Source organism: Parambassis ranga, chromosome 9 (assembly GCF_900634625.1).
Source record: "Parambassis ranga chromosome 9, fParRan2.1, whole genome shotgun sequence".
Taxonomy (NCBI): Eukaryota; Metazoa; Chordata; class Actinopteri; family Ambassidae; genus Parambassis; species Parambassis ranga.
In genome coordinates this window covers 13,928,901-13,951,881 of record NC_041030.1, presented here as the reverse complement: position 1 = coordinate 13,951,881, position 22,981 = coordinate 13,928,901, and the positions used below count along the sequence as shown (strand labels likewise).

The window sequence follows — 22,981 nt, the reverse complement described above, 5'->3', positions numbered from 1 at the left end:
TTCTCGCTTGCTTAACTACAGCGAGAACAGCCGCCGCCATCTGTCAGGGTCCATGTGGTGGGTGCTATTTTGTAACTTTCAGTGCGTGTTTAATGTGTACCTGCGTGTCTGTGTGTGTGTGTGAGTGCTGGAGAGAAACCAAGAGAGTGAGAACTAAGGGTCAGCCAGGCTGCAGGCCCAGTGTGCCTGGAGATTTTCCAAGTGACAGAACAGGGAGGGGGGTGGAACGGGGAAGTATGAAAGGAATTCATATTTGATTAGCTATGCCCATATGTTTATCACTTTCTAAACTTCATTTTTTATTTGTCAACTTATTACTTAACACATTCCATAGTATACATAGTAGAGAATCTATTGTAGCAGTATTGGCTAAGGATGCTTTGCTGGACTGGTCTTTATATCTTATGGCATTAAATGACAGGAAAAAACAACAAACACACTAACAGCAGTTTTATCTCTAAACAATCCTTTATGACAGAACAGTCAGCAAAGGAGTGCTCTGATTAGCTGTTCCTTTTCACTGTTCCCTGCAGTCAGCCACCTGTACGGCTTTGGCCTGATGGACGCTGAGGCGATGGTGAAGGAGGCGGAACACTGGAAGCAAGTCCCATCTCAACATGTCTGTGTGGAGAGTGCAGACCGACAAATCAGGTAAAACACAGACACAAGCCGGCTAAATATCAAGCAGGACGTGAAGTTTTTATCTTCCTGCTAAGCTTACATGTGTACAGTGGCCAGCTGGATCGTGTGTTAACTTAATGAAACAGACACATCTGTATAAAATAACTAGTCTATGACTGTGACCATTTAATAGACAAACACGTATATCACATTTTGTGGACTTTCTCCCATTCACTGTCTATTGTCCACATGTACAGTGTATGTGTGGTTGCATTATGAATACAGAATAGGTTGCCTTTTTATGTGCCTCTCTTAAAAGCCCCTGCCCCCCTCTCTTCTGCCTCTGCCTGCTCCTCTCTCTCTCTCTCACTTTTAGTTGTACTGTCTTTCTTTTCTTTTCTTTTCTTATTTTTCTGTCCCTGGTGTTTTGCACTGGCATGTGTTTGATAGTGTGGTTGTGCAAGCTGTACCTTGATAGGGGCCAAGCATTAGTTCTGGCAGGGTGGTTCTCACATAAGACCTTTACTATGCGCACACATACACACACACACACATACATAGAGAGAGCCAGAGCTTCACAGCTTGTTATTCTTGATGCAGCTGGAAGCCTCAGCACTGTTCTGTGTTAGGCTGGCTGGCTGAACTTGGGCCCTGAACTGGTTTGCTTTCAGTTGAAGCTCAGTGGCCAGCGACTGCAGCATTATCAGTGTCATTCTGTCTGTTCTGCTCCAGTGCACAAGTCAGTCCATATGAGGCTTATGTAAAGTTGAGGCAGTCAGACTCAGGCCTCTGTACTTGTGAAATGTGTTTTGACTAAAGGAGAAAAACTCTTTGTTGTTGTCTGAAAAAAACATATAATATGGAAACCTCAGAGGTATGTTAATGGAATTATTGCATTGTTATTGAAATTTAAAGTATCACATTTCAGAAACAAAGGGCTCCGGTTTTTATTGGCTCTGGATTGAAGAGGAAAACAGTCATGAAAGTTTTTATGTGTTACTCTTAGTTAAGTGTTAAAGGGATAGTTCAATTTCTTTGAAGTTGAGTTATATGAGGGAGTTAATGATACATTACAGCTGTCCCCGGTTTATACAGCTGACATGGATGACAAGTAATGAACTGCTGAGGATGGGGTCAGCAATGCATTTTAGTCACCTGAACAACTCCATGTCCACTAAAGTATATGCTCCTTTGACTTTCACTGTTTTATCTTAGTGTTTTCTGATAGGTCACTGTAGCTGTTATATTGATCTGTGCTGGCTTCAAAGTCACAAGAATCTATTGACTAAAACACTGAGGATTGTCTAGTTTATTTAGGGCATGGTGTGGCCTTGTTGTGTCAACATGTCACTAATTTAATGTATTAAAACAGCACCTAGTGGGAGAGCAGTGACTGATAAATAAAATAAATATATTTCTGCGTGCTTAGAAAAACAAAACAAGTCAAAAAGTTGTGTTGGTGTATATAGTATATGCTCGCCCCGCATGTCTAACCATGATTCTTGCTACATAAGAGGAGAAGTCGTCACCTCCCTGCTGTGTTCCCACACACCCTCTGGCTGGCCCCTCTGACTGCGTTTGGTAATGTCTGTCTGCAGTTGAGCTCCGTACTCCAGTTGGAGCGTGCTCCAGGAAAACTGCATGATCTGTGTGCAGTCAGGCTGGTGGTAATCAGCTGTGCATCTGCTCTGCTCGTTCCCAGGCGTATGGTTCAGTTATCTGTGCTGTGTCATAGAGAAGCCAGAGCTGTTATATCAGCCCTGGACTCCCCCAGACGTTACTGCTGACCACATTTCCACACAGTGATCGAAAGTGTTATGTAGTCCATCGAGTCAGAGTTCATAGAAGTTTTACCGTAAAATGTTTATATTGACTGTTTGAGTGGAAAGACTAATAGAAAAATTATAGATTGTTGTTACAACCCTTCTTTGAATAATAAGCCACCTTCACTTCTTTCATATTAATTCACTGATCTAATTGGTATGAAAGATTCATTTAATTCACCAGTGTATACCAATAAACCTATTGATATTTTTTAGCAGTAATTAATAACCAGTAGACCGCAACAGAGAACAGTTTTAGCAATTAGTTAAGCTGCAGCGTGGCTCTTTGTCTCAATTTTTCCTTATGAGGAAAATGAATTTATCCTTCACTCAAATGAATTCAGTCTAAACCAGCTGACAGTTGTCTCAGGGTCCTTTTCCCCTCAAAGATAAACATCTGCGCTGCATCACTAAGTGGCTAAAAAATGCCATTGACATGACTGTAACCGTGACAACAGGGAATATAATAAAATGGTTTCCAATACAAGTTGCTGGCAATAATTTCTTTTAACCCCCACCCTGTAAAAAAATGACCATAGTAATCTCTTTGTGTGTTATTTAGCCAGCAACTGTAATTCACCAGTTCTGTCTTAGTTTCCAGTGAGTAAACCCTGCATGTAGTCCAGTTGCGTTGGCTCTGCAGCTCCCTCCCATGTGCGACTGCTCTGCAGAATCAAGGAATGACCGCCTTTCTCCAAAGACATGTGCTGGCAGCATGGTATCTGTTGTCCCCTCTCTTGGACCTGTGCATGTTTCTGGTGCTGTATTGCTGTTATATTAGATCATACTGCAGATGTTATTCATGGGGCCATTAGATGTTTGTGTTGGCTGTTGGGTGATCTTTCTGCTGCTGAGCTGTGCATAGCAGACAGAACAAATAATGTTCTTTGTCTTTCTTATCATGTTCACATTGCTGGTTTCTTTGGCATTATGAGGCTGGAGAAACAGAAAAACTTGATATGGACTTTGTGCATGGTTAAATTTAAAAGAAGCACACGACTGCTTTTAGGTGGACTGAACATTGATGTTGAGTGTTGTGTCAGTCACTAACAGCATTTTTGGCTCAAGTTGTATGTCTCAGTGTAGTGAGAGAACCACAGTCTCTGGCCCTGACCTGCTGAACGAGCAAACAGACTGCTGTACAGATACATTATGGCTGAGGTCATACAGAGTGACACACAGCAGTGAAACCTGTGGTCATGTTTAATCTACTGAAAACACTTTGAATATTTCTTATAAATGTCGATCATTTGTGTTTTTCTTTTGTTTTGTGTTGGTGTTGATGCATTAAATGTGTGCGTGTCTTCAAATCTCTTTGATCTAACTTTGGTGTTCTCATCCATGGACTGGTTAATATTAATGTGACTGGAAAAGAAACCATTGTAAATGACCTAAATGTTTACCTTCTTGGTCCCCATTCTTTCTTCCAGAACAATCCGTCCAGAGCATGTTGTGCGGTCAGTGTACAAGGCGACAGGATGCACTGACAACCCCAATCATCATGTGATCTACTTGGAACATGTGGTTGTGCGTATTACAATTACACACCCTCGCCGTGGAGACCTGTCAATCAACTTGACCTCACCCTCAGGGACCAAGTCTCAGCTGCTTGCCAACAGGTACAGAAACAGAGTGAAAGTTAACTACACATTTTAATGCTAACTGCGCATAGTATAAGTGAAAGAATTTTAATCAATAAATAAAGACACTTCTCGCTGTCTCTTGAAACTTTATTAGAGTAAAATTGAATATTTCCATATTTTAACTAATTTACCCTCAAAATTGGGAAACTTTGGCTCCGTTCTCTTGCAGCTGTCCCTCAGATTCTGGCTGCTTTGTTCCTCTTTACTCTTCTTAACAAGTAGTGCCAGCTCCAACTTTACTAGCCTTTACTTTAGAACCAAAAACCCTCACCATGTCTGGTTGAACTTTCCGTTCATCGCTAACAGTTACTCCTCACTTTCCAGCAAACAGAATCCAGACGGTTGTATAACATGAAATAAACACAGTCCATTTGATGCTCTGTTTTGTTCAGTGGTTTTGATTGTGAATTGCAGTGCATGTGTTGTTTCCTTATCCAATATCATTATGGGATTGTGTGTGTGTGTTTGTTTGTGTCTGTTTGTATTTGTAATGCACAGGTTGTTTGATCACTCCATGGAGGGTTTTAAGAACTGGGAGTTTATGACCACCCACTGCTGGGGCGAGAAGGCGGTAGGTGACTGGGTCCTAGAGATCTACGATTCACCTTCTCAACTCCGCAGCCAGAAAGTGCCAGGTATGACAACATTACTGATTTCTTAAAGACTTATTTTAATTAATGTATTTGAATGTCAGTAGAGGTAGAACCGATGGTCAGTACAAGATCAGCTGGAGCACACACGTTACACTGGAGGAAGAGAACTTAACAACTAAAATTGTCCACCAATTGAGCGTCTCAGTCAGAGTGGCAGTTTCTAAAGAGCTCTTACATCAGCCACTGTAATTCCACCTAACCTGACTAGTTTTCTTTTGGCTATTATTAAATGTTTCATATGATATAGTCTACTTGTGGTGGCTGAAAATAGGCTGAAAGTACAGGGCTGAAAGGCTCAGGCTCATTTCCTGCTCTCTTATGCTGTTGTGAAAGTCAGGTTGAAGAGCTGTGCCAATGACAAACGTTACCACCAAACTTAACAAAACTGTTTGGCATGACCTCCATGTCGACAGATCAGGGTGTGTGTGTTTCACATGGCTTTTGTGTTTTTTTTTTCCTCAGGCAAGCTGAAGGAGTGGTCGCTGGTGCTGTATGGCACCTCGACCCACCCGTACTCTGCTCAACGGTCTCGCCTCGGCGTCCCCACCACAACACCCGCTTATGAAGAATACAACGGTGAGTGGTAAATCCACAGCTGCACACAAACAGGTTAGTCATACTATAGAGGCACCACAAAGGAGTGTGTAATATTAATATTTTGACAGCTCATTTTTACTGCTCTGTCATCAAAACTTGGTGTAATAAGTGACAATTATTATTTCCATTCAATTTTGATAAGGCTTTTGGACTGCAACAAAAATTCTGTCTGGCTTTATCAATAAGGTGTCTCACTCTGTGTGTGTCTCCAGGCCCCTGTGACACTGAGTGCAATGAGGGCTGTGAGGGCCCGGGACCCCATCACTGCATTAACTGCCTCCACTTCTTCCTCAAGTTCAAAAACAACACCAGGTCAGACTTTGTTTTTTTGCTTTTTGGTTTGCAGAAAAACAAAAACAAATCCCAGATTATGAAGTCTTTTTTTTAATATTTTAAAATTTGCCACGATCATTAAAAGAATCTCAAAGAATCTCAGGATATTTTTAGACCAGCAGTTTTTCTGTAATTGTATTCCAACATGTTACTTGTATGCTAAAATGTGCAATTCTAAAGCTGTGGTGTTACCACGGTTACAAATCTTTAGCTGACAGAAATACTTCCAAAAGGATACAGAATACCGTCAACACCAAGTGTGTTCAGTAATGCATAGTAAGTATGTAGATCTTAAAGGCAGCTTAGCAGTTATCCAAAAATGAAATGCAATTAAACAGTAACATCAGCAGAGGATTTTTTTTTTGCTCCTGTTGAAGCATATGGAAAGATAAAAACACTTCTTTCTGCAGAGGAATAGTTTATATGAAGATGTTAATCTTGTTTTCCCCAGGTTATTTATATTCATACAAAATGTGCATCTAAGAGAGAAAGCCACAAATAGAAAGCATAAACCTACCTTGTGTGTTATTTCAACAGTTTCATTGTTGTAAAGAGTTAGAGGGCCATTTAATAAAGGATCAGTATTAGCTGAGGGGGGTCTTCTACTCACAAACCCTAACGGAGATGCTGTGTTCTGTCAGTGATATGTTCTGTCCTGTCCACTCCTTCCTCTTGTTAATTATGTGTCTATAAGCCAGCATGTGTGAGTAAATCTCTGTGTACATTGGTGTGTGCCCCTAAGATCCCATTAGGATCAAAGTCTGCTGTAATTGCCTTTGTGTCGGCTTGTCTCTGCACTAATAAAAGGCAGACCAGTGCAGGTGCATGAGAACCTGCAGGCTTACGTGCTGCCTTATCATTAGACCACTTTAGAGGTGTGCTGCCCTTTTCTGCCACCACAGGGAGCAATTGATGAATGGGAGAGTGGGGGAGGTGGGAGGAAGGAGAAGGGGTGGTGGCAGTGTTTAATGTGCATATAATTACATTCCTACATGTGTGTTTGATAGTCTATATGTGCACCAAAAGGTTTTTCTAACTTTTTTTGTTGCTCTTTTGGTTCTGTATGTGTCTGTGTGTGTGTGTGTGTGTAAACATAGTTTTGTGCAGACAGTATGCTCAGGAAAAAATAGTTTAAATGTTGTGGTCTCCTTGGTGTAGGTCTTACATCAAGGCATACTTTGTAAGCTTCTGTCTTTTCGATGTAGTGGAGAAATGGTGTTGAAGTTGAAGAACAAATGCATGGCATGGTGTGCACTTACACACGTGGAATATGCGTTTCACACGTGCCATATGTGTTTCTTGGCAGAAAATCCATAGTGTGTGAACAAGGCTTAAAGTGTGCGTGTGTGTGTGTAATTTAGAGGTCTTTTTCACCTTAGGAAAGGAGCCTTTGGGTGAGATGAGGGGGTGACAGGGGGCTGTGAAGTTATCCAGCAGATGTTGACCTGTTCAGGATATAACGCCCGCACGCACACAGCTCTGTTCCTCTCTTTCTGTATCTGTTCGTCTCAACTCATTATGTGATGTTCTTACAGCAGTAATGTGCACTCCAACATCTCCCATAATGCATATGTTTTACATTTTACCTCTGCTCAGCTGTGTGATAGTTTAATGGAACAGTGAATCTGTAATTTTTGCCTTCTGTGATGCACTTTTTCACCTTGTTTCCATTTTTTTTTCCCCAGGATGTGTGTGTCTGAGTGCCCCGGTGGCTTTTTCCGTGACGATAAGAAGCGTTGCAAGAAGTGCTTCTCCTCGTGTGACACCTGCGTTGGGAGTCGTAGCGACCAGTGCACCACATGCAGGACTGGTTTCCACCTCAATGAAGGCTCCAACACGTGCGTCTCCATCTGTGCCGACGGCTTCTACCTCGATAACAGTATGTTTACCTGCAGGCCATATACACACTCTTAACTAATGAGTACGCACACGATGGCATCATTACTTAGTGCAAGCTTGGGGCTTTTTTTATTGGCTACTCCTGCCTTCAGTAGTGATTCTCTTTAGCATCTGTTTTCCTTAATTGTAGCAAACAACACGCTTAATTAAACTCCATGGATATCCTGCAGCAAACATCTGCACGTAGGTAGATAATGGCCAGCAAGTCCATTGTTACTTTGGTGTCCACTGATCAAATAATCAAAACTTGAAGATTAAATCATTGTGAAAAGAGCAGGTAAGAGTAGAGGGAGGTTATCCACAAATGAGAAACTAACAGAGCTTTTATAAACATCTGTCTGCCACCTGCATCTTAAAAAAAATGATCAGAAACTGCTTTCAGCCACTACCTCAGAATGATGCCAGTGTATCCTTGATGTAATGTCTAGCCACGTTTATTTTTATGGGCTTTCTGAATTAAACAGAACTCTTAAGTCAGGGCCCAGAAGCATTTCTTTCTCCACCAACACTAAGTGGAGTAAAACATGAAGTAAAACAGATCTGCAGGAAGACTGTCTTTGTGTTGTGTTTATGATAATTAGGCTTGTTTTCTGTGTTGACAATGTAGAGCTTTCACTGAATGTGTATGTTTGCTATTCTGGATGAAAGCACATTTAGGAATGAAGGACTGAAGCTATGTATATCTTATAATTATGTCTATATATTTGTTTTGCTGCCAACTTGGTGTAAGTCCTGGCAGCTCTGAGAGCCTCTGGCAGCAGATCTGTCATGATCCGATCCAAGTTCAATCAAAACATTTCAACAGGCCAAGATGTAGTGGATACTTTTTCCCTTTGATTTGTCAGCACAGCTGAGTATTGTGCTGTTTTAAATGAGCAAACTAGAGTTGATTTTCTTTTAATCATTCAGACAGCTCAGCGAGGTGAATTCCTGCCTTTATCAAGGACTTTGTAGAGCTATGCCAAATTAATGGATGAAGTAGCTGTGGAATCTCTGTTGTGTGATATCAGCTGAATGGAGTGTGTTCATACTCATATCCATGCTCTTATTTCCACATTTTCTTGTGGCCTGCTGTGCTATTTATTCAGCTAGATTGTTTTTTGGTGTGAGCTGCAGAGTTCTTGAGAAAATGGTTGTAGGAATTTCTGCCTCATCTCCATCAGAATGGAAATAGACGGCTTGTAGTGCTTAAAAGTGCCAAAAAAGAATACAATCAAAACACAAAGCATCCAACCATGATGAGCGTTGCAGCTCAACCATTCATTTTTGCAGTCAGCTTGTTGTTATGACTGCACGCTGTGCAGCGATCCGGTTGATGGATCTATCTGATAGAAAGTAGTTTGTATGTGAAGGAGACGGGGCCGAAATATCTACAGCCAAAAAGCTCCCTATGTCTGCAACTTGCATTTAAAGGATGTGTGAATATGAATGTTTCATTTTGGTGTGAACCGTCCTTTAATGCAACCCATCATGATTTCCCTGAGTCAGTGATGAGGCCTTCAGATCGATTGTTTTTGTCTAAAATTTGTAAAATCTGATGGAATCTCCGTTCTGGATTTCCTCATAAGTGACCATTTATTAACTTATAAATAGTGAATCTGTGACCTCAGCTAAAATAGCCACACAACCTTCTAGTGGTTAAAAAGTGCCTTTTTCTTTGTATGGCAGTCGGTCTGTGGCCTTTCCGTGTACCCTGCATGCACCTAATGACTTTCAGATTCCTAGGAATCCAACCAGCAATCCTCACTTACTCTCAGTCTCGTCCTCTAAGCGCTCAACATATCACTCATTCCAAATGAATCCACAAAGGTTGTGTCAGACATACAGTGAGCAACGATGTTCAGGAAATGTGAAAATGGCGGTTTTAATTTATGGTCGCAGTTTTTTTTTCTTTGGCTTCCCAGGAATGATTAAACATGTTATTCACATATCTTTTCTGGCAATCGTTGTTGCTGCTGAAGGCAGAAGTGTCCATGTGTGTCTAGTCAAAGCGTGTCATTGCCTTCAGTCCTCCTTTTGAAATATTCATCTACATTCCCATACTCCCTAACCAACGCTGATGTTTTCTTCTCAGCCCCACAGACCCCCTCTCAACCCTTTTCTTAACATCCTTTCCCCTCATGTTTTTTGATTTTCTCCTTCTTCTGCTTATCCTCACTCTTCCTCACTCATTCTAGCCCCTCTGCTGCTTTTCATCATTGTCTTTCTCCACTGTTCTCATTCTCTTTTGTCCCAAATACAACCAGACTTCTGGTTCCTATTAGCCACTGTGTATGACTGGCTCAATCTCTGTCTTTCAGATTCCAACATTTGCAGGAGATGTCAGGAGAACTGTAAGAAGTGCACAGCCGCTAATATCTGCACAGAATGTAAACCAGGGATGAGGTAAGCTGGAAGACGTAGCCAGTGTTGTATTTGCTTTTGTCTTTAAAGGTATAAAACAAAAAGGAGAATAAACACACTAAAGAACTCCAGAGCACCACCAGTGGCTTTGAAATGCATGTCTGAATAAAATCCACAGTGTGTGGTCGAGATTAAAACCAATATTTATTCTAACTACATTATTCTACATATCTTTGCACAAGTAGAAAGCTGTGGTGTCTGACATAGTCATAGCCACATTTACCATTAATACATTCTTAAGAATGTTGCACATACAGTGTCCATGTGATAATGGGGTTCTGTTTGACCTGCATATTGATGCTTTCAGGATAAAACCCTTTTTGTGTTGGTCTGCTTTGCTGGAATACATTGCTGTTAATTTAAACCAGCACATTATGCTACACTGTGGTTTGGGTTCACAGCATAGACCAGGGAAACCAAGCGTTCCCAACTGTCTTCCGCCTTGGAGCCAAACTGAGTAAACTGAGATTCACCCTGTGACCTGGGTCCATTAAAACCCACATATACTTGTGTCATGTGGGGACCCACAAGAAGTGGATCTGTTTTGGGTTGTAATCCTTACTTTGAAGAACCTCTGGCTTAAACCACGTAGTTAACCACCCAGACATGTTCCAGTGCTTCACACCGCCTCTACTACACTTGACCTGACAGAAGATGGGGCGTTTCAAAGAGTTGGAATTCCTGATCATTCCGGGTCATGAAGGAAACACTTGTTTAAAGAAGTGTTTAAAACCTATTGCGGTCCTGAACCCGACTTTAAGTGTTCATTGTAGCCAGAGGTGGAGGTGGGGACAGTCGTAGGCCATAATTTCCTCTGAACGCCTGCTAGATCACAGTGAACAAATGCTCTCACACACACACACACAGTCACCCCCTCCCATCCCCCTCCCATTTTCTTCACCATTAATGTTCAGTTAGGAGCCGGGGAGGAAGAGGGGACCAGACGAGATTGTTTCTGGGAAACTTCAGCTAACACACACCAGCTGTTTTTCAGCTCAGCGCTGCGAGCTCACCAACCTGTCCTCGCTGTGACTTCACAGGGCTTTAAAACCCCCAAGCTGGCTGCTGAAATGACCCCTATGTCTGCATCTGGCACATCCAAATTCATTCTATTGTGTGTTTTTCAAAACAACAAAAAACGCAGTCTGAATATTTGTCAAAATGTGAAGGCCAGTCGTTGTTATGCACACCCACACTGGAGACAGTGTCACCGATGCTGCAGTTGTTTTTTCATTCTTCCTAAATCTTTGTCAGGAAATTGCTGCCGCAGTTTCAGTTTCAGCTTTTTTTTTACAGCAAACATCTTTCCATTTTTTGGTCTCAATTAAGGGAGCTACAGGCTCCTTTTTCTGATATTTGGCATTTGTTTCTCCCTCATTTTTCTAGTCTTCAAGGAACCAAGTGTCAGATGACCTGCGGCCCTGGTACTTACTACAACGGCCACAGACGGGCTTGTGAGCCCTGTCATCGGGCCTGTGCCACCTGCGCAGGTAGATGGTCATAAGACTGTGACATTAATGTGTACCTGTGTTGTTCTGATTAGAAACAAATGATACGTGTTCATGTGTTTTTCAGGCACAGGTATAGAGGCGTGCACTAAGTGTGCAGATGGCTACTTACTTGAGGATTGGCGGTGTGTGTCAACATGCAGCGCTGGATACTACCTGTCGGAGCAGACCTCAGACAGTGGGCAGATGCAGAGGTCCTGCAAGAAGTGAGTCAGCACACCAGCCAAACACCTCAGCACCACAGTAAAGATGGGAAGAAAGTCTGCAGAGATAAACAAGGAGACTAAAGTGCAAACTTCCTCTCTAACTTTAAGTCCAGTTTATCCTCCTCTAGAACTGCCTGTCCTCTCTGCAGAGTACACTCTGCCTTTTTCCCAGTTTCTGGTGTCTGAGGAAGTGGCCTCCAGATGACACCAAACTATGAAGAAAACTTCTGTCTTTAAAACTGCAATAGTTTAACAGTGAGGCCAAATATAAGCTGAAAACAATTAAAAGACATTTCTGTCAATTAGAACAAGCCCAATTAGAAGTGCTGCTTTATACTCTAGTTGTTTCCCACACACAGTCGTGTTGCCTCACTCTTCAATTACCCTTGTTAGGATGGTGAAAGAACATGTAAACATACTCGTTTTGCTGTGCTTGAGGACTTCTAGTCTCCCCTCACACCCACAGTCAAACTCCTCTGTGCAGTCAGACATCTTGTCTGCTGCTGTTCCCTGTGATGGGCTTGCCTCCCTGGTATTTTTCTCTCCCACCTTGAATTATTTATTGCTCACTTGACCCTTCGCAGCACACACACACACACACTTCCCAAACTGATATCAGGTAATTTCCGATAAATGTTTCTCCCAATTTTCACAACAGCAGGATGGTGAGCGGTGATAAAGCTGTTTTCGTGTTACCCAATGCTGACCCTTGTTCTCATCCAGTTTGTGTTGTGATGAAGGCTGTGTTGGCAATTATTATTTGCCAAATATCTGGCCTGACAATGTATATTGATAAGTAATAAAGTACAATTTGGAGCTAATCAGTCACTGTTAAGGTAAATAATGCAATAAAAAAAAAAAAAAAAAATTTTAAAAGTAGATATATGAGTGAAGTTTACTGCTGCCTGTATGAATATATAATTCTTTATACAACTTGACAGGTGTGACAATAGCTGCTATGAATGCTCGGGGCCTGGGGAAAGAAACTGCAGCAGCTGCGTCAGTGGTTACAATCTGGAGGCAGGAGCCTGCGTGGTCAGCACCATCTGCAAAGATGGTGAGTTGTCAGCTTTCTTATGTACAGTATGAGATGATGTGTGTGTATGTGTGTGTGTGTTTTATACTGGTTTGAACTGGATAGCATCACAGCAAAACAACATGATTTAAAGTCCAAACAAACTCAGCTAATCAGAATCCTCAGAGGTGCAGATTTACATAGCATTGCATCCCCAGATAAATTAAATTTAGTTAGTAGTGTCCCCCGACTTAATGCAAACGGCCAGCTTTATTAAGCAAAGCAAATGATTCACTTGTGGCCTTTGTTTTGTTTGTATGTATGTGCTTTGTACTAACACTTCAACTTGAACTGCTCACTGTTGAAGCTGCGAGGCAGGAAGGCAGTCTGTCCTTGCTCTTGGCTGTTGTGCTCTTTATCTAGGTGTCATTCGTGGACTGCATACTACTAATATAAACTCTCTATGGAAATATATACTCACACATTCTAGTCTTTTTCTGGTTCTGGATTCATAAGAGCATCTACTTTATTATCTAACCTCTAACATCATACCTGATTTTCTCTTGAGTTCTACTTTCTTCTTTCTACTGTGCATGTTTCAGTGTACGCATCCCTGTTTTTCACTGACTGGCTGGTGTTACAGTTGGATTTGATTACAGCCTGCGATTCTAAGTTAACCCATGGCCACAAAGTCTCCCAGCTATGATGAGAAAAGTTCTAAAGGGAGAAAAGTATCTTCACTGTGTGACCTTTCTGTTGATGATTAAGGCTTAAAGTGCACACTCAGTCTGTTACTTACATTCTAACCCTCAAGGTCAGTTTCATTTTCATCGATAAGTGAAAGAATTGGCTTTAAGATTTTACAGACTGATCGTCCACTTTAAGTTTATATTATGAAAAAAATGTAAATTTCAAAAATCTTCATCAGTTTTCTAATTGTGTGATGTTTTTTTTCTCTCTCTCTGTTTTTTTTTCTCCTGAATCTGTTTTCCCTTCTTCCTGACGTGGATCCAATCACTGCACTGGACTACAATCATTTTCCGCCTCGATGAACATCACCTGTGATTGGATCAAAAAAAAAACAAACTCTTCTTGAACCCTCTCCTGACAAATCACATTCATCAACGGCTCTGCCCTGTTTGTTTGTATACCCCCTCCCCCACCACCTCCACCACCCTCCTCCCCTCCTTCCAAACTTGTATCTCTTCTTCCTGGTCTGTGGAAAGCAAATGAAGAATCTTGGGCAGAAGGCAGCTTCTGCGTGCTTGTTAAAAAGAACAATCTTTGCCAGAGGAGAGTGCTGCAGCAACTGTGCTGCAGAACGTGCTCGCAAAAGGGGTGACAGGACGTAGTCGCTGGGCGTTAAAGGGAGTGCAGCGTGGAGAGGGGGGTTGTGGGGGGAGAGGGGGGGACGCAGGGGGCACCCCCTTCCTTCTCAAACCTTCTGCCCACTCATTCACAGTCACATAATTTATAAGAGAATCTGTGCCTCTTTAAGGGACTGCATCGGAGGTGCGATGACAGGACTACAACAAACCTACCTTTTTTTCTGTACTGGGACACACACACGTGGTCAGGGTGTAAAACGACTGGGACTTACTTCAAGAACAAATGAGCAAATGAATACAAAAAGTGAAAACAAACAAAAGAATAAAAGTGTTGGTATTTTGTGACCAAAGCATTGATGCCAAAATAATTGAACCTTTCTCTTCTTCTTCTTCTTTTTTTTGTTGCCAGTGTAGGAAGCATATAGCTAAAAACAGGAGCCACTCAGCCTGTGAATCTCTCAATACGTCTGTGTGCATTTTTATTTTGGCTTCTCTTCCTCCTCTCTTTCCAGTGTTAATGATAAACAGATGGAAAGTGAACATACAGTAGGAAAAGGCCGCGGTTTTCTGCCTGTAAATATACGTCAAAGGAGAAAAAAAGAGACGCTCACTCAGTAATGTGAAAATAATGTGTGTCTGGGCTGACTTTGGCTGTTAAAGGGGGGAGAAGACAAATTCACACACAGTTTATATATATATACACACATACACCACACACACTTATATACATAAGCACAGACACATAAATCAGCCATCACTTGAAGTTACAGACGCTACAGTGTCAAGACTGATGCACGTTACTGACCATAACCACCTCATTTCGTTTATTTAAACACCCACCTGCCCTCTGAAGACTGTGTGTGTTTGTCTTTTATTGGTGTGTCCAGGAGAATGCCATTAATTCTTGATGTAAGCCCAGACAGCATTGATTCATTCAAGAGGTACTACAAGACGAGTCGATAGTCATTCCTTCCAGAGCTTTCTGCAGAGAAGGGAGCGCTGCAGTGAGTCATGATGAATTTGTGGTACTAGGGATGTACCGATGCCAATTTTTCACTGGTGATGGAGATTCTCAATCCTAAACTTTTGCCCAAAACTGAGTATTGATTCCATCCATTACTGTGACTATATAATATAAAATATAAAGCTCCTCTGTTTTTTTACCGTCACTGGATAAATGAAATGAAATATATCTCACATTTGTTACAGGGAGCTGCAGTTTTTTTTTATATGATGGTTTCATTTTTCCTCCCACATGCCATGCACACACACACACATATAATTATATATATATAAACCCTACTAATGGGAATTTTGTCCAGTAAGGATATTTTATCTGTATCGGTGCATCCCTACATGTTACTGTTCTTGAATAAAATTAGAGTTTTAGAAGTTTCTTCTCTTCATCATTCCATTATAACGGTAATACATATCAATGGAAGTACTGTGCTAAACTTTGAACGCAGGAAAGGGCAACGATCGGCACAGAACATGTTCTGTTATCATGTTTCTGCAGGTAAAGGTCTCTGACGGGCAGACGGCTGTCTTTTTCTTTTCTTTTTCCTTCATTTCAGAAAAGGGATTTTGTTTTAAATCTCACATTTGGCTGTTTGCAGTCAGTCAGACTAAGAGAAAATTTTACAACAAATACAACAAGTCAATTTTTCTTCCCCCTTATTTGCATCATAAATATAAAAGTGAATCCTCAGCAGCACCAGGAGGTGTAAATGATTTTGCTTCCCCTCCTGTCTGTCTCTGAACTTTACCCGATGGAACTCTTATTCTGGAGGTGCTGGTTTCTAATAAAGAGCCGCAAAAACAAAAAAAAGTAACGTTTAAGATTCTTATTTTATGTGGGTTTTCACACCTGCAACTTGAGCATTTACAGTATTAGATGAATTGTTGTACTGTCAGCTGGTTATGGTTCTTGATGATTTGTAATAAAGATTGATGAATCCCCTGTTTTGGTTAACAAAAACTTAATCCTGGTCATTGTTTAAGATGACTGTGTGTGCAATAGTTGACACACACACACACACACACACACACACACACACACACACACACACACACACACACACTTCATATAAAGCTGTTTTTATTGTGTACCTGTGACATATCTGTGACAATGCATTATTAATGTTACTCAAAGTCCTAGTTTTTAAAATCTTTTTTTTTTACTTAAGTGTTCTTATTAAAATGTTTAATCTGTTCATCTTTTTTTGTTTTGGGTTCTCATTAATTTTGTCCTGTTAATCTGTATTTTTTTTATCCATTATTTTAAATCGGTTTCCTGCTTCCATCTATTGAGTTATTGACTTCTCCACCTTCATGAATGACAATTACATCATTGAAATTCACTTCTTGTTTACAAAAACATTTAGTTTTTCAGCACTCAATCGCATTGATTATGTGGAAGTTGTATATGCTCCAGGCTGAGCACTTAAAGAGGGAGATGTGTGCACTCAATGGCAATTATGTGGAAGGTAAAAAAAAGCAGGTCTGTGCTTTTGTTTTGTTTTTTTTAAGCCTCTTTATTATCAGTGCAGGCTTCATTGTGCGGATTTGGTCTAAAGTCATTTACATTCATGACACAGATGTGATGGTCCTGTCACACAACAGCAATTAATATAGCAACAGATAGCAGCTCTAAGGCTACAGCTTAAATATTAGATCAGCTATGATATTACTCCACCCCATGTTGCTTGTAAAGGGTTGTTTGTGTGCGCAGCGGACCCTGAACATGTTGTTTGGTTGGCGGCTGTAAATCCTGTGCATGTCGTTCATGTAAGGCAAGGCAAGGCAAGCTTTATTTATATAGCACCATTCATACACAAGGCAATTCAGAGTGCTTTACATAAGATGAAATCACAGAATAAAAACATTTTAAAACATTAAATTAAGAAGGAAATTAAAATCATAAAAAGAATAAAATCATAAAAGACATCAAATAAAATCAGGATGATTAAATGAGAAGAGTGCAGTCAAGTGATTAGGAGAATGCTGCAGTAAACAAATGAGTTTTCAGGCCTGACTTAAATGAAGTGACTGTCTGAGCAGACCTCAGGTGTTCAGGAAGGCTGTTCCACAGGTGAGGGGCAGAATAACTGAATCCTGCTTCACTCTGTTTGGTTCTGACCCTGGGTACACACAGTAGGCCTGTCCCTGATGATCTCAAGCGTCTGGATGGTTCATAGGGAACCAATAAGTCCAGGATGTATTTTGGTCCAAGACCATTCAGTGCTTTGTAGACCAGGAGTAAAGTTTTGAAATGTATCCTTTGACTCACAGGAAGCCAGTGCAGTGATTTGAGGACCGGTGTGATGTGGTCCATTTTCCTGGTGTTACTCAGAACTCTAGCAGCAGCATTTTGGACCAGCTGCAGCTGCCTGATGGATTTTTTGCTAAGACCTGTGAGGACACCGTTACAATAATCTATACTCATAATCTATACTGCAGTGGAAGTCGGTGCATGGAGACGAGCATTTTTTTTTTATTGTTTTCCAGCCTTGTCCTTTATAGAGAGAGAGATATCTTTGGGTTCTTTGAATATTTAAATGATATTATGGAAACCTTTTACCCACATCTTTCTCCAGCTCTCCACTCGTTCATAGTCTTGACATGAACATCCAGAGCTGTGGCTCAGTGGTTATCAGTATGTGGTTTTTGTCGTGTCTTCTGACATTGCCCTTGAACAAGGCCTCAGCTGACTAAATGTTCAGAATACTCACAGCATATTTTTTACAAGGATTTATAACATATAATTTAGCTCAGGTAAAGATGGAGCGCTTCCCTGCTGTTAAAAATACACAATATTAAATACACAGTGTGTGCACTATTTTCCTAACCACCTTCAGAAACTAGTAAATATATGTTTCTCTTTGGAGTGTGTGGAGGCTTGAGGAGGTGGAGGGACAGGGGAATTGGGAATCAGGGCAGGTGTGGCGGATGTCAGTGTGACAACAGAGCTCCCTCTCCTGACAGAGTGCACCGTCAGTGTCCTCACAAGGTCAGCCGAGTCCATAACACAGGAAAAGTTTTACTCCCCTGAGTGACAGGCTCTCTTTCTTCCCCGCTCTATTCTTCTGCTGCCTGGCAGTGGGAGTCCAAAGTATCTGCTTTTGCTCAAGTGGAGTTGTGCGGCTTTTTCGTCCCTTGAGAACTTGGCTCTCTGTTTGTTTGTGAGTGTGAGTGAGGGGGAGACAAACAGAAAGACAGGGAGACAATTTGTGTGTGTGGCAGAGTGATGGCGTTTATTCGGGGGCTGTTTGAATGGTTTCAGCAGAGCTCTGCTGAATGGGAAGCCACCGCCTGTTGTGTTTGTACACAAAGAAGCTCTTTTGTTTTGAAAGGAACAATTGAGCTTTTCACAGAAAGCCAGAGAGCACAGGCAACCTCACCGCTGCCTTGAAGGATGCTCTCTCTCTCTCTCTCTCTCTCTCTCTCTCTCTCTCTCTCTAACACACACACACAGACACACACACAGCTTCATCGTTATGCCTGAAACAGTGTCTGTCACCTTTGTCTAATACAAAAGTGGGATAGGAGACAATGTTTACGCCTCTTTTGTTACGGCTCTTTTCAGTGCTGCCAAGAGTGAAACTGAAGGTTGATGTGGCTTAAAAAAAAAAAAAAAAAAAGCAACATGATGGAGGATGTGTACAATAGTTCACCTGTGCACGCAAAGTTACCTTCATTCCTGAAAAGGAAGCACTTGATTTTATATCACATTAGCTCAGAGTATGTGTTACTCAGTGAGCGGTAGAATGATAATAACATGTCTACCTGTGCAGAGTGTGATACGGTTTTTGTGCAGTGCCAGTGACTCAACAATTACTTTGCCAGGTGTTGAGATTTCTGGCTCCGGGAATTAAAATTTTTCCGTCTGTTTTGCAGCAACAAAACGTTTCCAGCTCACCTACACACATTTTTAACAGTAACCATGTGACCACGGTGCTTCAGGCAGGATGTGTCTTTATGATCATTCTGCTCCAAGTCATTGGGTCTGTTTATAGGCTCACAGGACAATTCTGTAAAATGATCAAATGAAAAAAATCAATTTTAACTCCTGCTCTAATGAATCAATAAAAAAAAAACAAGTTTTAATATGTTTCTGTGTAAATATGAAAACAAAGCAATGTATTTGTTAATATGTAGGAGATGTCAGAAGCCAGTGGATAACGGGCTGGACCAATCGGTGAAATGTAAACAATAACAACTGGCTGTTGCTTATAATTGGTGCAACTAGGACACAGCATTAAATCGAGTCATTCAAGCGAACAAAGAAGTGCACACACACACACACACACACACACACACACACACATAACAATCTGGGTAAACAAAACTGAAGTGACTCATTTTATACTGGTTTTGAAAAAAGAGGCAGCAGGTGTGAGATGTGCTGTTCTCTTTCTGCAGGACAGTACCGCAGTAAACATGGAAACTGCCATCTGTGCCATGCTACCTGTCAGCAGTGCAGCGGTCCTGAGGAGGAGGACTGCACCAGCTGCCCCGCAACACGGTGACACACACACACACACACACAGTCATAAGCTTATAGTGCTGAGGTGGTATACCTATTGTAGTCTGACCCACATGTGTTGGTTACACACCAGATGTAAACAGTACCCTAAGATGTATTAAAATAAGCCTGTCCTGTGTTTTGGCAGCTTCTCTGATGATGGCCGCTGTGTCATTCGCTGCCATGGTGGGCGTTATGCGCTGGGCAGGCAGTGCCACCTCTGTCACCACACCTGTAAGGAGTGTACAGATGAGGGACCTGACAACTGTACCAGCTGTGACAGAGGTACGCTTATCTTATGATTTCAAAACAAGAGACTGTACAGTTCACTCTGGTTTCTTTTCGGCTATTTAGAGTCTTTGAACAGACACGAGTAGTTTTTGTTTGTTTTTAATACCGTTCCCTTGAAAACCATCTGTCTCTCTGTGACTGGAATGTAAGTGGGATCATTCTTTTTTTTTTTTGAAGCATCACATGGATCAAGCAAAGGCTCATTTGTGCCAGACTCCACCAATCAATCCTCTAAGCATAAATAAATCTAATTAAAGCAGCAGCTCAGCCAAGGCTTACTGATAGATGTGTTAAAGGGGGAGTCAGTCATTTGTGTGTGCTGTGCTTACAGAGGTCGCTGCACACAGTTTTTTTCTCCATTTAACATGAAACTTTGTCTCTTGCTTAAGTTTTAGAACTTCATAGAATTCATTTAAAGCCTCTTTTCCTCATGGTGTTATGAAATCCGGACATCATTAAAGAATCGCAGCTGTAGAAATATCAACCTGAGGGTGGTAGTAATAACTGTGCTCACCACAGACAGTATTATGGCTGTCAGAGTGAATGTATTTACACTAGGGAGATTCTGTTACTATCACACCTCCCTACACACACACACACAGCCAAGAGAAGATTAACACCAGATTTCCTTCTCACACACACTCTTTCTGTCACCTTCATATGTTCACACACACTCACACTCACACTCTCAATTAGCCGGCAAGTTTGTCAGACTGTTTGCAAATGTGGTTCCATTTAATTGCAGGTCTGTCTGAGGTGCAGTGAGACATAACAATAATAGCATGAACAGACCCTCTATCTGTCTCCCTGCATCATTACTCTCTCGAAACCACCGCTCTTATCTCAGCTTGTTACACACACACACACACACGCAAAATATGGCGCATACAGTCCTTGTTACTGACCTTTGATATGTTGACATTTTGCACCCCTGTAATCAGTATTGTTGACATAAATAACATCAGTAGAAGTTATGTCTGCATACCTGCTTTTTAATTTTTTGTCTTGTTCTGTACAGATAAGTTTGGAGCGGCCAGGTACCTCTTTCAGAATCAGTGTCGAGACGTCTGTCCAGAAGGGTTTTTCCACTCTGAACCCTGGAAGCGGTGTGAGAGCTGTGCTGCAGAGTGCATCGTCTGTGCTGCGGCAGATCGCTGCCTTCGCTGCAGCCGGGGACACATGCTCAGGGACGGGCAGTGCGTCCCACTGAGGTGCAGCGCAGGTGAGAAAGAGATGTACAGCAGATATACTGAAGCAGGTCTCTGCAGAGGTCAATGCTATGATTGTTGTTATGTACAGAAAAAATATGCACGGATAACAAATCTGTCATCCACACCTTACTGTTTATGAATAAATAAATAGTTAGGGAAATACTTCCAGAATACATGCCAGAGTGTACTTTAGCATGCTGAAGATGTTACAGTAATATATGACGAACAGTTTAACAAATGATTTCAGAAGATTCTGAAGGATCTGAAGTTTTGTGTCTGTCTAACTCTGTGCATCATGTTTTGACTACCTTCAAATGTTCAGTTTTTTGCCAAAATGTGTTTTTATCTTTAGAGAGATTGTGAAAGATAAACACACACACACACCTAACTCTGAGATCAAATGTGACTGAGAGACAGCTGAATGTTTGAGCGAGATGCTAGGCTTTGAGATAAGGAGGAGAACTACAACTTCACAAACCTGAATGTGAGAGTAAGCAGGAGAAATGTATGAGCGGTAGATGAGAGAGATTTTTTTAAATCATGGCAGACAGGTCTTAACAGGCCCCACAGGCAGCATGTGGATGCTGGAGTGATTTATCAGCTGTGTTCATTGTATGACCATCTTCTCTTCTCTTCTCTTCTCTTCTCTTCTCTTCTCTTCTCTTCTCTTCTCTTCTCTTCTCTTCTCTTCTCTTCTCTTCTCTTCTCTTCTCTTCTCTTCTCTTCTCTTCGTATTTATGTGACATAAATACAAACACTGTGCATAAATATAAAAAAAATAATATTACATTTTTAGAAAAAAAGAGGACTAAGTACATGACTAAATACAGCCCTTTCCTGTTGATTGATGGTAAGAAATAGCATTACAGTGTCAATTTATGAGACAAGTAGCAATTTATTTGTCATGCCTGTAAGATATATTATACACCAAGCAGAAATACGAACTCATTTGTTGTGTCTGAGACAAACCAGTGCAGGCTGGTAACAGCTTCAAATGTGATGCATATGTACCATATAATGCTGTGTCAGACTTATTGAACACTCACAAACTTTCCACACAAAAAAGGCAGTGTCAGCTTTATATTCACATTCATTTTCCCAGACTCTCTCTGATTTAATTTCTTTTTACTTTTTACAGGTGAGGTCTCAGATGCAGAGAATGAGGACTGTGTGCCCTGTGATGAGGGCTGTGAACAATGTGAACGCAGTGAGTAGACAGCCTCTCAACTTTTACAGCTTGTGATGTTGTGCTATTTGAGTCCTCAGGATTGAGATACAGGCCATACAGTTTGTAATTAAAGCACGGAAACCAGATGATGTTATGTATCGATTGCTGTTGCACCTCAGTCTCTCTGCCTTCATAAATCAACATAAGTGAAGCCATTTTCAAATGTTGAAAGCAGTTCTACATTAAAGCACCGCACCGTCCTCGCCGTACATCTCCATCTGTGTGCTCTCATCCTGTCGGCACAAGTCACACGATGACTTTCTCCTCTTAGTGATGATAATCATCGACATACCGTTGAAAGTTGTTATTGTGAGCTGAACCACTCTGAGGTGCAGACGGACTGTTATTATGTCATTATGTATTCTGAGAGGAATATCTTTCTTCACTTGCATTCCCACCACAGACAACCACCCGCTCTCACTAATCACAATTCAGCCAGCTAAACAAGTCAGTCAGCAGATTAGAAATTTGAGACGACTGGTCCTATGAGACGATGCTGTGGGCTAGAAAAACAGCGTGGTGTCTGAGCCTGGCGTGTGTGTGTGTGCGATTGTGTGTGTATATTCTGTTGAGTTTAAAGTGTGATCATAGACATCATATGTCTACTGGAGATGCTAGCATACTGCTTGTGGGTGCTTGTACACTGTAAATGTGGGAAAGCTTGCACATTCCACAAGTGAATACTTCAGGATGTGTCT

At 41.4% G+C, this 22,981-nt stretch overlaps 1 protein-coding gene across 3 annotated transcripts in view; it reads left to right on the top strand.

Annotated features, from left to right (window-relative positions):
• Window positions 1–22,981, top strand: part of pcsk5b (proprotein convertase subtilisin/kexin type 5b) — a 55,629-nt gene that overhangs the window by 27,518 nt on the left and 5,130 nt on the right. Inside the window, exons 11-24 of one of the 3 annotated variants that reach the window (XM_028413410.1) lie at window positions 534–651; window positions 3,875–4,063; window positions 4,586–4,722; window positions 5,203–5,316; window positions 5,550–5,649; window positions 7,356–7,549; window positions 9,870–9,954; window positions 11,359–11,462; window positions 11,548–11,686; window positions 12,628–12,743; window positions 19,451–19,553; window positions 19,702–19,838; window positions 20,863–21,066; window positions 22,194–22,262. In XM_028413410.1, the coding sequence (XP_028269211.1) occupies window positions 534–651; window positions 3,875–4,063; window positions 4,586–4,722; window positions 5,203–5,316; window positions 5,550–5,649; window positions 7,356–7,549; window positions 9,870–9,954; window positions 11,359–11,462; window positions 11,548–11,686; window positions 12,628–12,743; window positions 19,451–19,553; window positions 19,702–19,838; window positions 20,863–21,066; window positions 22,194–22,262 (1,809 nt within the window). Of the gene's footprint in view, window positions 1–533; window positions 652–3,874; window positions 4,064–4,585; window positions 4,723–5,202; window positions 5,317–5,549; window positions 5,650–7,355; window positions 7,550–9,869; window positions 9,955–11,358; window positions 11,463–11,547; window positions 11,687–12,627; window positions 12,744–13,927; window positions 15,990–19,450; window positions 19,554–19,701; window positions 19,839–20,862; window positions 21,067–22,193; window positions 22,263–22,981 lie in introns of those variants that run through there. The other 2 variants (XM_028413409.1, XM_028413406.1) reach the window with 2 other exon arrangements.